Source organism: Aedes albopictus, chromosome 2 (assembly GCF_035046485.1).
Source record: "Aedes albopictus strain Foshan chromosome 2, AalbF5, whole genome shotgun sequence".
In the NCBI taxonomy this organism is placed as follows: domain Eukaryota; kingdom Metazoa; phylum Arthropoda; class Insecta; order Diptera; family Culicidae; genus Aedes; species Aedes albopictus.
The window spans coordinates 130,040,467-130,053,199 of NC_085137.1; the positions used below are offsets into that span (position 1 = coordinate 130,040,467).

Genomic DNA, 12,733 nt, shown 5'->3' on the forward strand with positions numbered 1-12,733 from the left:
ATCGCTCGGTCACGGCGCTCGCATCGTTTTTGCACCTGTTTGACGTTTGCTCACTACCGCCACCTACTGAGTGGTTTGCGTAACACAGCCTGATTAGCATTGGGCGATTATGTTTTCGTGACGATGTTTTTATCGCAATTTGTCCCAAGTGATACGTCTGTTTGTCTGTGATCATGGTTTACAAAAAGAAATATCACCTAGTTGTGGATAGCAAATTAATTATATTTCAATTTCATAATTTGTTACTTTGTGTTGTACAATTTAGAGAATTAATGGTATTCGAAGACTTTATATCATGAGCATGAGCATGAGCATGATCATGATTGACCGCCCGCGGTTGCTCCTCTGTTACTCTGCAAGGACAACTGCATTTACACAAAGAACCAACAGATGATGCTTGGGACTAGCCTCTCCTCATTGTGTAAATGCAGGAAAGTATTCGAAGACTTTATATCAATTGTAAAAACTTGAACTTTGTTATCGATATAATTTTATGAGTACAGTTGGATCCCGATAATATGTGCAAGGCTATGAGCTTCAGCGATGTAAATTCTTCGAAACCATGTGTTATCGAAAAACATAACCTCATACCATAAAGTTTGAAAAAAAAAACACAGGTCAAACTGGTTTTGGGTCTATTTTTTCTGTGCAGCACAGACAAACAGACGTCTCACTCTACCTACTTGCCATCGTTTCCCTTCTTAACGGACTATTCAAAAATTATGTAGTTCGCAAATCTCTTGCTCATGGCGCCCGCATCGTTTTTGCTCCTGTTTGACGTTTGCTCACTACCGCCATCTACTCAGTGGGTTTTGCGAAACACAGCGTAATTAGCATTGGGCGATTATATTTTTGTGACGTTGGTTTTAATCGTTTTAATTTAACTTTATTCCAAGTGATACGTCTATTTGTATGTGTTACTAGTATTTAACCTTTACACTGATAGGCGGCTTGCGGTAATGACCAGCATAAAAATGTTATTAAATTTACCATGGCAAAAATGATCATCGACCCACCAACGCTTCTTGTGTGCGTTTTGTTTCTTCTCACATCAACCGGTTCGATACCCGAGTGGTAGCGTGCGAGCCTGGTGATGTCAAGGTTCTTGGTTCGAATCCGGTTGCCAACAGAAACTTTTTTTAATTGAAAATCGAGTCCATGGTAAAATTGAAAACATAATTCTGTTGAATTGAAACGAAACTCAGTCTGCACAAATTTAGTAGCGTTGTGTATTTAAATTGACCCTCAGAATAGTAATTTTCACCGCAAGCCGCCGTTCAGTGTAGTCATAAGTTCTTATATTTTAATTGCAGGCCCATTTTTATATTACTTCAGTATTCAAATCACTTTTCCATCTCTTCTTATTTCATTTTTTCTCTCATCACTTTTTCCCTGGCACAAAAATTGTAAAAAATACAATCAAACCCAATCTGACCATACAGCGCAAAATTCAAAATTCGGTTCATGTGAGTATGAAACATCCATGGAGGAATGGATTGATGGAATGCACGTAACGCACTAGCGTCTTCTTCAGGCGATTGGCTAAATCTAATCTACACTTATCCATAGCAAAAACCATGTGCTTGTCGTTGCATTCCCTGCGTGCTTGTCTACTGATTCCAAATTACATCAAACAAGAAAAAATGTTTCATGTAATTTAGAATTCATTGTGAGAAAGATGCAATAATTGGCTGTGTATTAATTGGTAATAACTCGTGTTTGCATGATTTCATTATTTTCTACACCATTTATCATAGTCTTTCCGTCATACCTATTTTGTTTTTCTTTCGTATTAGATATTTCTGTAACCTCCGTACACTAGTTAACAACCAAGCTAACAACTTAAGGTGTCTTACTGCATCACTAAGTTTTCAAACGAATCATTGACTTTTTGCTTTTCAATGATTGTTTGCCTCGCATTTTTGAAGTGATAAAAAACTGTGAATTCTGCAGCAACGCAGCAGAAAAAGTATCATCGCAATCACTGCGAGTGAGCATATAGGATGATACTTTTTCATACAAATATTCGCTTTGGTGGCAGAGAATTATCACTTTGAAATTTTCAGGCTCATATTCAACATGGCTGCCGATGCTGATGATGCCGTAAAAAGCCTTAAGTAACAAGCCTAAAAGATAATCCTAGTAGTCGCTGAAAGTAACACCCCCCATAAATGACACTTCTCCATGTTAATACACAAAACCTCTCAAAACACTATCAAACCGAAGCATGCTGCATGTGCTGTCATGTGTTGTATGCGTACGAAAGCGATTTCCGACTAAACATTTAAGGCTGTCTAATGGAAATTTATCAACATCTTTCCTCTTTCTTTCTCCCCTACAAGGCACAAACGCAAATCTACAAAGAAAAGATAGCGGACCTCGAGAAGCAGCTGGGCGAGAAGGGCAGCTCCGGAGCGGAACCGGATCTTCCGGCCAGGGATACAGGTATGTTTGGCACGTGGCGTCTGCTGTCCAAAACCTAACCTCTATTTCGACATAACCTCACAATTTCTCTATCCCCACAAACGTAAACACAGTCGATGCCACGTCCCAGCTGAACTTGGAAATCGACAAGCTCAAAGCGGAGATCCTCCAGCGGGACCAGAAGCTGCACCTGTCCGAGGAGTTGAAGCATTCGCTCGAGAATGAAATCTCCAAGCTGCACGAACGGCTCGCCGAAACGGAGAAGAACCTGGACATCAAGGAATCGAGCTACAACATCAGCGAGCAGTGTCTCAAGGAGAAGATCGCCTATCTGGAGGATCGGATCGATGTGCTGGGTGTGGAGCTGACGGCCAAGGATGCCGAACTGGAGAAACAATACCTGGACATGAAGAATGCCGAGGGAGCGCTGGACGAGGAGGTGACACACCTGCAAAGCGATCTACGAGCCAAGGAATCGCTGGTTTTGGAGAAGGACAAGCAGATCGAGAAACTGACGGGGGAGATCAAGGGGCTGTTGAGTGACATTCGCCAACGGGATGTCAAGTTGCTTGAGGGTGAGAGTGGGTTGAAGACGGTGCTGGAGGAGAAGGACGGAGCGATCGGTAAGCTAAAGAAGGAGTTGGAGGAAGTGAAGGTGAAGGAGGAGAATGCGAAGGCGTTGGTCGATGAACGAGACAATAAGCTTGCGGAGTTGCAGGTCAGAATTGTTGCATCCGAGGAACAGATCAAGAAGCTTGAAGATAGCTTGAAAGATGCCAAGAAGGCTGAACAAGCGTTGGAAGAGGCGATCAAGGCTAAAGAGAAGAATCTTCAAGATAAGGAAACACTTCTAGCGAAAATCCAAGATGATCTGAAAAACAGTTCAGCAGGAAGCGAACAACAGATGGCGTTGCTGCGTTCGAAGGAGACAGAACTGGAGCAAAAGCAGCACGAGGTCGAAGCGAAGCAGTTCCAGATAACCAACATGGAATCCACTGTCGCTGAGTTGACCAAAAAATTGGAGGAATCAGTCAAAGACAAAGAGACTCGCTTAGCCGAACTGCGCGCTAGCTTGGAGTTCGAAACAAAAACGAAGGAGGATTTGCTAAACAAACTTGCCAACTATGAGACTGAACAACTTGCCAAAGACAAACAGCTAGAGGACAACGATGTTCTCATCAGTGCGCTTCAGACCGAACTGAAGGAACTCAACGCGGCCAAAGCGAGTGTACAGCAGGAGCTAGAGGACACAACCAAGCGTTTCGCCGACAGGGACAGCGCTCTGGGTGAGCTGAACGAAGAACGAATGCAGCTTAGTGAACAACTAGAAAAGACCAAGAAAGAATCCGCTTCGGCGATTTCCCTCCTGGAGGAACGTCTAAAGAACGCACAAAAGATGTACGAGGAAGATGTACAGAAAGCGAAGGAAGCACAAGAGGAAGCTCTCGCTGCAAAGGATGCAATCACCACCGAGCTGGAGGCTTCCCTAGACAAGCTACGCCAGGAAAAGACCGAACTTTTGCTTCAATTGAATCAATCAGGGGCGACGCAGAAATCAACAAGCGACGAGCTGACTTCCAAGCTCAATGAAAATCGTGAATTGACCAAGCAGATCGAATCCCTTAGTGCGCAACTTTCCGCCAAAACGGATACAATCGACAAAATAAACCAATCGCTATCAACCGCCAACGAAAAGGTCTCATCCACCGAAACCAAGCTGATTGAACTCCAGGAAGCATTCGGAAAGCTAGAGATCGAGCAGGCCGATGTCAAACGCAAACTGGAAGCCCAGGAGCAGAAATCAACGCAGCTTCAGCAGCAAAAGCTAGATCTGGAGAAGGAAATCGACTCGCTGCGGTCGTCCACTCTGGATTCCAACTCGGAGCTTTCGAAGCTGGCGGATGAATTGAAAACCAAGCAGCGACAGCTGGAAGAACTGCAGGATACCTTCAATGGTAGCAAAATTGACATGGAGCGGCGCTTGGACGAGGCAAATCAGACGAATCAGGCGCTGAACGAGCAGATCGAGCAGGTGAGAAGCGAGATGCAGCAGGTTTCCAACCAGAAGATAGATCGCGAAAACGAGCTTAATGTGGAGCTGGCCAAGATCAAGGAGGCCGCCGAGGTTGAGAGGGAGAACTTGGTGCAGGAGATCGCCGGGCTGAAGGCAAGCTTCGATGAGGAGAGAAGTCGATTGGTGCAGGAGAGTCAGGCGAGGGCGGAGGAGTTTGAGAAAGTGAAAGGGGATTTGAGTGGAAAGGTTGCCAGCTTGGAGAAGTCGTTGAGTGAGTTGGAGAAGGAGTTGGCGAAGAACCGGGACAGTACTATGAAAGAACGCGAGGAAACTGAAGCGCGATTGAAGGAACATGTGGAGAAGGAAACGACATTGAAGCGGGAATTCGATAAACTTAAGCTGGAGGAAAGCTCTTTGCGGACATCTCTCGCGGATTTGCGACAATCAATGGAAAAGGGAAGTCACGATGCTTCGGCGCAGCTGGATACGAAGAACACCAGAATTTCCGAGCTTGAGAAAGAATTGCGATCGCTTCAGGAGGAACTGTCGAGGAAACAAGAGCAAATGGACGATTCCACCAAGCAGTTGGAACGCAATGCGGAGACTCATTCTGAGCTGCTGAAACAACTGGAGCAGAATCTGAATCAGATTCAGGAGTTTTCGGGTGATAAGGTGAAGACGGAAGGTTCGTTAAAGGAGATTAGCGACGAGTTGGCGACGTTAAAGGCGAAGTACGACGAGATGGAAGAAGAGCAGGTTGACTTGGTTAGTAGAAAAGAAGGCTTAAAGGTGGAAGTGAAGCAACTGAAGGAAGCTTTGGAAAGTGCAGAGAAGGAAAAGAGTGAGTATAGGTCGCAGCTGGAGATAATGAGAGATGGCTCGACGAAAACCGAGGAAGAACTTATAGAGAGTAAGGTGAAATTTGAAGGAGAAATCAGTCGTCTGAATGGGTTGGTTGAAGATAAGAGCAAAGTGATAGATGAGTTCAAGGCGAAGGTAGAGGAACTAACACCGTTGGTTAAACTGACGGAGGAACTCAGACAGGAAGTGTCAGCCAAGGAAACGCTCATAGCAGCACAAAAAGAGGAAGCTGGAAAGCAGTTGAGCGACATCGAGAGATTGCACAATGAAGTCAAGGAGAAAGACTCAAATGTGCATGAGAAAGACAGTACGCTTGAAGAGCTTCGCAAGGGATTGGCGCAGAAGGAAGATGAGATCCGGCAGCTTGCAGAAAAGCTAGAATCGACGGAGAAGTGCCTTACGGAAAAGAGCCAGCTGGGAGAGAAAACGGCAGCTACTGCTAGTGGATTGAAAGAAGAGTTGCACAAATCGAAAGCGACTGTCAAAGAGCAAGAAGACAAAATGAAAGAGCAAAGCAGAACTATCAATGAGTTGGAAACAAAATTGTCTGCTCAAAGTACACAGTTTGAAGAGCTTCTGAACAAGAAGAAGGTTTCCGAAACGGAGAGTTCGCACAAGCTTCATGAGATGAATCAGAAGCTACTGGAACTGGAAAACGTCAAACAGCAAGAAATTTCAGATCTCAGTTCGAAATTGGCAGACACAATGAATCGATTCGAGACACAGATGGCGGAATCTGCCAAGACGGTTGGAAGCATGCGATCGGTCGAAAAGCGACAGCACGAGTTGGAATGCGAAAAGAAGGAAATGGAGCTACGAGAAACCGAGATGCAAATCACGATGCGAAAGCTACAGAAAGAGGTTGATCTACTGCGGTCGCAACTGCTATCGAAGGACAATGAAGTTCGGAAACTCTCGCAAGAGCTGGCGAATGCCACCCCTAGCGCCCCTCTGATATCAACTACCGATGGAGACGAGGATTCCGAAGCACAGATCAGTTTTCTCAATTCGATCATCGCCGATATGCAGCGGAAGAACGACAAACTGACCCTGAGAATCCAAGCCCTGGAGCAGACCAGCATCGAGGGTCCCAACACGAGCTTCGAGTTTACCAAGCGGAAACCGGCGCCCAGGGTTTTCTGCGACATTTGCGACGAATTCGATCTGCACGAAACCGAAGACTGCCCCAAGCAATGTTCGGACAGTCCACCGGAATCGCTCAAGCACCCGTCGGCGGAGCCGAGAGAACGGAAGATCCCGCCGCCACGGAAGTACTGCGAGGGATGTGAAGGTAAGATACAGATTTTCGAAGCGTTTTATTTAAGTGGATGTGAAATGTGGGTAGGTACCATCAAAACTTGGGGGTTTTCATGGGAGTCTCCAGCCAGTGGCGTAGCCAGAAATACGGGGGCCCGGTGCGGAACCACTTCTGTAACCCTTATGAATGTCTTCGGGGATTTCTGCAAGGATACATCTCGGAGTTTCATCAATGAGCGTAAGATTTTTTTTTAAGAATTATGTGGATTTTTTTTCAACAATAATTGCACAAAATAATCCTTTGGGAATTCCTTCAAAGATTGATTTACCGTTTTCTCAAAAAAAAACTTTCTTGAAGAATAATTAGTCTTAAAGAATCTTTTAAGTGGTTAATTAAGGATGTCATTCAGTATTTCTCTGAGCACTCCTTCAAGAATTCTTACAGTTTTGTCTTCGAAGATGTTTTCAAAAGTACTTCAGAGAACTTCAAAAGAATCTTGCAAAGGCTTCATCGAGTATTTCTCGAAACATATGTTCAGGAAGTCCACCAGGGTTTCCATCAACAATATCTCTGAGGATTCAATTAGTTATTTAGAAGATCACCTATAGAATTCTTAAGAAATTCCACAAAAGAATACTACAAAATGATTCTCCAATGTTTTTTTGCAAGCAGATGTTCTTCTAATGTTCTTCTAAGAAGCTACATCGGAATTCCGTTAGAGGAAGAATTCTTCTAGAGTTTCTTCAATCATTCCTCGGTTTCTTTCAGGAGATCCTCCAGATATTCCTTTGATGATTTTCAAGGATTTCTCAATTATTCCTTCACATAACTCTTTCAGAAATTTCTCCAAGAATTTATCTGGGCATTTTCTCAAGCATTCAACACTTCAATCCCAAGGATTACTTCAGAAATTCCGCCAAGAATTCCTTCAAAAATTACTGCAACGCTTTTTTTTCAAAAAAAAAAATTCTGCAAGGATCTTCAAGGAGTTTCTCTAAGGTTTTATTAAGAGATTCATTCTAGAACTTCTCCAGGAAATTTAATTCTCCAAAGAAAATTCTCAGAGGAACTTCTGAACTTCTAGAACTTCTCCAACGATTTTTTTTTTCGATATCCATCAACTCTAGGAGTTTTCCCAAGGATTGCTTCATGAATTTTTGCTAGCATTCCTATGGGAACTCTTTTAAAAATTTCTATTGTGATTTTTGATAAGACTCCTACAAAACTCTTTTGAGAATTTTCAAAAAATTTGGAAAATCATTCAAAGTTTCCATCAAACGTCTCAAACAAGAATTTCACAAGGATTCCTCCAAAAAATCGTTTAAAAAAATCTCTGAGAATTCCTGGTAGGGTAAACAACATGCCCTAAGTAATCTTACAATCCCAAATTATTCGAAAACAAAGGGATTACGGCACAGATTGATTACGATATTTTTTGTTATCATTCGTGCTCATTTTTGACAAAAATAAGAAACAAAATAAAAAGCGCTTCATTCGTTTGTTCTGAGTAGGATGAAAATTAGAGCGCATATGCTTAAATGGTTAAGGAACAGATTCCTAATCTTATCAAAACAAACAGTTTCTTCAGAAGTTTTTCCAAGGATTCCTCCTAAAACTGTTTTGCCACTTACTTCATGAATAGCCTAGAAGCATCCTTTAAGTGATTAATGCAAGGCTAAGACTTCACTTCTTTATTTATTTATTATTATTAATACCAACAGGCTCAACTCAGCCCCAATGATCTGGAAACTTAAAACTAAACAACAAGATAAAATCGTAGAGAGTCTTCATCGGAAATTCTTCAGGAATCGCTTCAAGAATTCTGTCGACTATTTTTCCAAGGCTTTTTATTTCTTCAAGAAAATCTCTTGAAAATTATCAAAAAAAAATTTCAGAATTTCTTCAAGGAACTTGTTAGAAACTCCTGCAAAGGTTTCAACAATCGGATAAAGCATTCCTTGTTTAATTTTTTAAATAATTTCTCCAAGGCTTCTACCGAAGATTACTTTTGAGATTTATTACAAGTTTTATTTTTGTGTTAAATGTTGTATTTTTACTTGTAAATATGTATTCCCCTAGTATTAATGCACATTTATAGGGTTCTGGCAGAATGGTGGCCCGCAATCTCATTTCGATTGCCAACATTCAGGCCATTTCGGGCCGCGATTAAGTACTAGAGTTGTAAACCTTTCCCTGGCACAGATTTCAAGTTATAGAACTGTAGTGATGAATCCCGAATCGGAATGCCCCCTTAGGATTAGAAATTCCTAGACAAAACTAAAGTTACGAAAGCAACTAATGCTGCGAACAAAAGGCAACCTGCCAGAGAAAATACTATCACAGGATTGACTGATGGACCAATAACATTAATGAAACCTCGTCATCCTGTCATTGGAAATTGTTATACAATAGGGTAACAGGGCAAAATATATGTTCTGTGTTGTATTTGTCCAATTGTGATGTCCTAATTTATTACGCATTTGTAATGTTCCACTAGAACGTCATATTTTAATGGGCATTTGCAATGCTACATTATTTTTTCGTAATAGATTTTTCCAGGGATTATTCAAAACTAGCAGTCCCGGCAAACGTCGTCCTGCCTGCCTACTCTGTTTTTTGACATCCGGTTCCATGAAGAAATGCTCCTCAAAATGGATTTTCAGATTTTCCTGTTTTTCTTGCCTTTCCGGTCACTTTTTCTAATTATTTTTTCGTACAAACACTTCGGAGCCCTGGCGGAATGCAACAGTGAAAGAATCATGTCGATCTGTTGACCCGTTCCCGAGCCTATTCGTGACATACAAACACCATTCCATTTTTATTTATATAGATTCTAGGGGCCATCCAAGGAATTCCTACAAAGAGGCCTTTAGAAATTCCTCCCAAACTTCCCCCAGGATTTTTTCCAAAGATTTCTTCAGTAGTTTATCGAGTAAATTATCTTGCGATTTCTCCAAAGATTCGTTCAGAATTTATTCAAATATTCTTTTAGAATTTCCTAAATTGATTCCATTCATTCATTCTTAAACTGATTTTCCCAGGTATTTTACAAATAATTTTGTACAAGAAATCGTTCAGGAATTCTTCCTTGCAAGGATTTCTTCATTCATATATAAAATTATTCCTGCAAAATTTATTTGAAAAATTTCTCACAAATTCGATCAACAAATTCTGTAGGAATTCCTCCAGAGGATGCTTTGAGTGTTTTTGCCAAAAATGCTTAAGGCGAAACTGGAAGCATTTTCTCATTTTTTCGGTTTTTGATTTTTTATTAAATAACGAAGCAACATTTTCAAAATCGGTTTTCGTACACATGTAGAGTATGAGTCAAGGTATCTTCTAGATTTTTTTGAGGTGGAAAATGATTACCATTTTGGCAGAAACCATTTTTTTGTGAAATTTTGTTCAAAAACGGTTTCTGCAAAAACGAAAAACATTTTCCACTACAAAAAAAAAATCAGAAGATACCTTGATCCATACTCTACATGTGCACGAAACCCGATTTTGAAAATATTGCTTCGTTATTTAATAAAAAATCAAAAACCAAAAAGTGAGGAAATGCTTCCAGTTTCGCCTTAAGAAATTCCTCCAATGTGCCACTTAAAGACAAAATGTCTTGAAATCCTGTTTCAACAGTGCATCAGAACTTCAAACAACAGTGCATTTTATTATTCTGTTCTTGCTCACTTGTAATAAGATTTAAATAAGAAGATCAGGTGCGCTTGTTGTGTTTACGAAGAGATTTGTGCGCTCGAAATCGTGAGTAGGTGCCAAAGTCGGCCATTATGGCGGCCATTTTGGAATTCTAACAAGTCTGTCCTTAAGGGTTCAGAAACACATCCTTTAGAAATCCAAATAAAAAATATAAGAATTTTTTCAAGAATTCTCACATAAATTCCTTCAAGAAAGTCATTTGAAAATTCTTAAAACATTGTAGTGATTGCAATGTGACTTTTTTAAGGAAATTGTTTGTGAACTTCTCTTACTTTTTGGAAATTCCTTATGTAGTTCTTTTGAGATTTTCTTCGGCCGTTCTTTTGTAAATTCTTGTTTTTTTTTAATTCGCAAGAGTGTATCTCATAGAACTTCAAAAGTAATAACAGATGTAATTCCATAAGAAATTTTTAAAAGTAATTACCAGAGGAATTACCAAAGCAGTTTTCTGAGGAATTACCGGAGAAATTTTCAAAAATTGTCGCTTAAATTTGCGAACGAATTGTATAAGGATTTTTTAAAGAAATTTCCGTAGAAATTAAAATATGAAGAAGTTTGCAGAACCATTGCTGAAGCATTGCTGAGAATTGAATAAAGAAGTTTCCAAAGGAGTTGCCTAACAATTTCTCAAAAGAAAAATTTTCAATGAGACTTCTAATGGAGATCCTAAAAATATATTACCAAAGGAATAGCGAACGCAGTTTTCAACATATGTAATAGCTCAGACATTTTCCAAAAGAACTGGCGAAGAAATTTTCTAAAAATAATCATACATCAGAAAAAAAAATGCCTAAGGAATTTCCAAAGGAATTCCCGAAGGAAATTTTCAGAGTAATTGCTGAAGGGGTTTCAAAAATATTTTTGATTCCTCTGCCAATTGCTGCACGGATTCACAAAGTAATTACTGAAAAAGATCAAAAAAAAAAAATTCCGATGAAATTCTTCAGAAATTCTTATAAAAAATGTTAACGTTTCTTCAAAAGTTCCATCATGATTTTCTGTATTGACAATTTTCAATATTATCGCTAACACCCATTTCGTCCGGATTGCCATCACGAAACTTCTAAAAATGTTTCTTATAGATTTCCACAAACGATTCCTTTGGGGCTACCTCACAAAATCACTTAAGACGACGCTTTTCTTCATTTTTTCGGTTTTTGATTTTTTTTTATTAAATAACGAAGCAATATTTTCAAAATCGATTTTCGTGCACATGTAGGGTATCAATCAAGGTATCTCATATTTTTTTTCATGGTGGAAAATGTTTTCCGTTTTTACAGAAACCATTTTTATCCAAAATGTTGGTTTAAAATTGTTTCGGCAAAAATGGGAAACATTTTCCACCACGACAAATAAATCTGAAGATAGATATGTACCTTAATACCATACTCTACATGTGTACCAAAACCGATTTTGAAAATATTGCGTCGTTATTTAATAAAAAATCAACTAAAAGTGAGGAAATGCTTCCAGTTTCGCCTTAAACAATTTTCCAGAGGAATCCTTAAGGAATTCCTTCAAGAATTTTATTTTAGAAATTTCTTCAAGAATTCCTTTTGCAGTGCCTCAAACGTTTTTTCTTGAAGTCCTTTCAAGGATTTTTTCGAATTTGTTTATGCATTTCTTTAATTTTACCTACAGGGGTTTATTCAGAAATTCCACATATAATTGCTGTAGGAAATCGTCCAAAGATTCCTTAGAAGATTTTTTTCAAAATCTCTTTCACAATTTGTTCAAGAATCCTTTAGGAAAGTTCAGTGAATATTTGATATTTTTCTCAAAGTATTTGTTCAAGCTTCGTTACAAAGATTCATTCAGGGATTTCTCAAAGTTGTTTTATTTCCAGATAACCCTACAAGGATGAACCCATTCATCCCCAAAAGATTCCTGCAGAAATTTCCTCAGGGGGTCCTACTGAAATTCCCCCAAGGCCTCCTGCAGAAATCTTCCAAGGGAATATATAGGAATTCTTTTTAAGATTATTTTTTGATTTGTTCCAAAGAATTTCAGAGGAGTTTTTGGGATTTTCGCAATTGTTTTTTTTTTAATAATCTAGGCACTTCATCATTAGTTTTTCGAAAAGTCCATTTGCTTTCAAAATTTCTTCAAGAATCCTTTTTGTCTAAGTACTCCTATACTTCATTGTACTGTTCTAGAATGTTATCAAAGATACAACCAAAATCAACCCAATGATTATTTTCGAATACATCTTGGAATTAATTTTCATTATTCAAAGATTCCTTTAGAAAATTCCTACAAAAATTTCTGCAAGCATTTCTACAAGGACTCTTTCGGGAATTCCCCCAAAACGTAGCCAAATTTGCACCTACTAGCTTTTATAGCTAAAGGCAACACGATGAAATTGAATATAATAAATTATAAAAGCATTATTTAACCCTTCTGCAATCACGCTGTTGAAGATTTTTTCAAAATGTCTACATAATACGGAATTTCCCTGAAGA

The 12,733-nt window shown here is 39.5% G+C and overlaps 1 protein-coding gene across 12 annotated transcripts in view; it reads left to right on the top strand.

Moving 5' to 3' along the window:
- Nucleotides 1-12,733, top strand: part of LOC109417226 (restin homolog) — a 427,171-nt gene that overhangs the window by 401,543 nt on the left and 12,895 nt on the right. For 10 of the 12 annotated variants that reach the window (XM_062850413.1, XM_062850410.1, XM_062850414.1 and 7 more), the window contains 3 exons: nucleotides 1,443-1,466; nucleotides 2,343-2,445; nucleotides 2,538-6,590. In XM_062850413.1, the coding sequence (XP_062706397.1) occupies nucleotides 1,443-1,466; nucleotides 2,343-2,445; nucleotides 2,538-6,590 (4,180 nt within the window). The remainder of the gene's footprint in view (nucleotides 1-1,442; nucleotides 1,467-2,342; nucleotides 2,446-2,537; nucleotides 6,591-12,733) is intronic. The other 2 variants (XM_062850416.1, XM_062850412.1) reach the window with 1 other exon arrangement.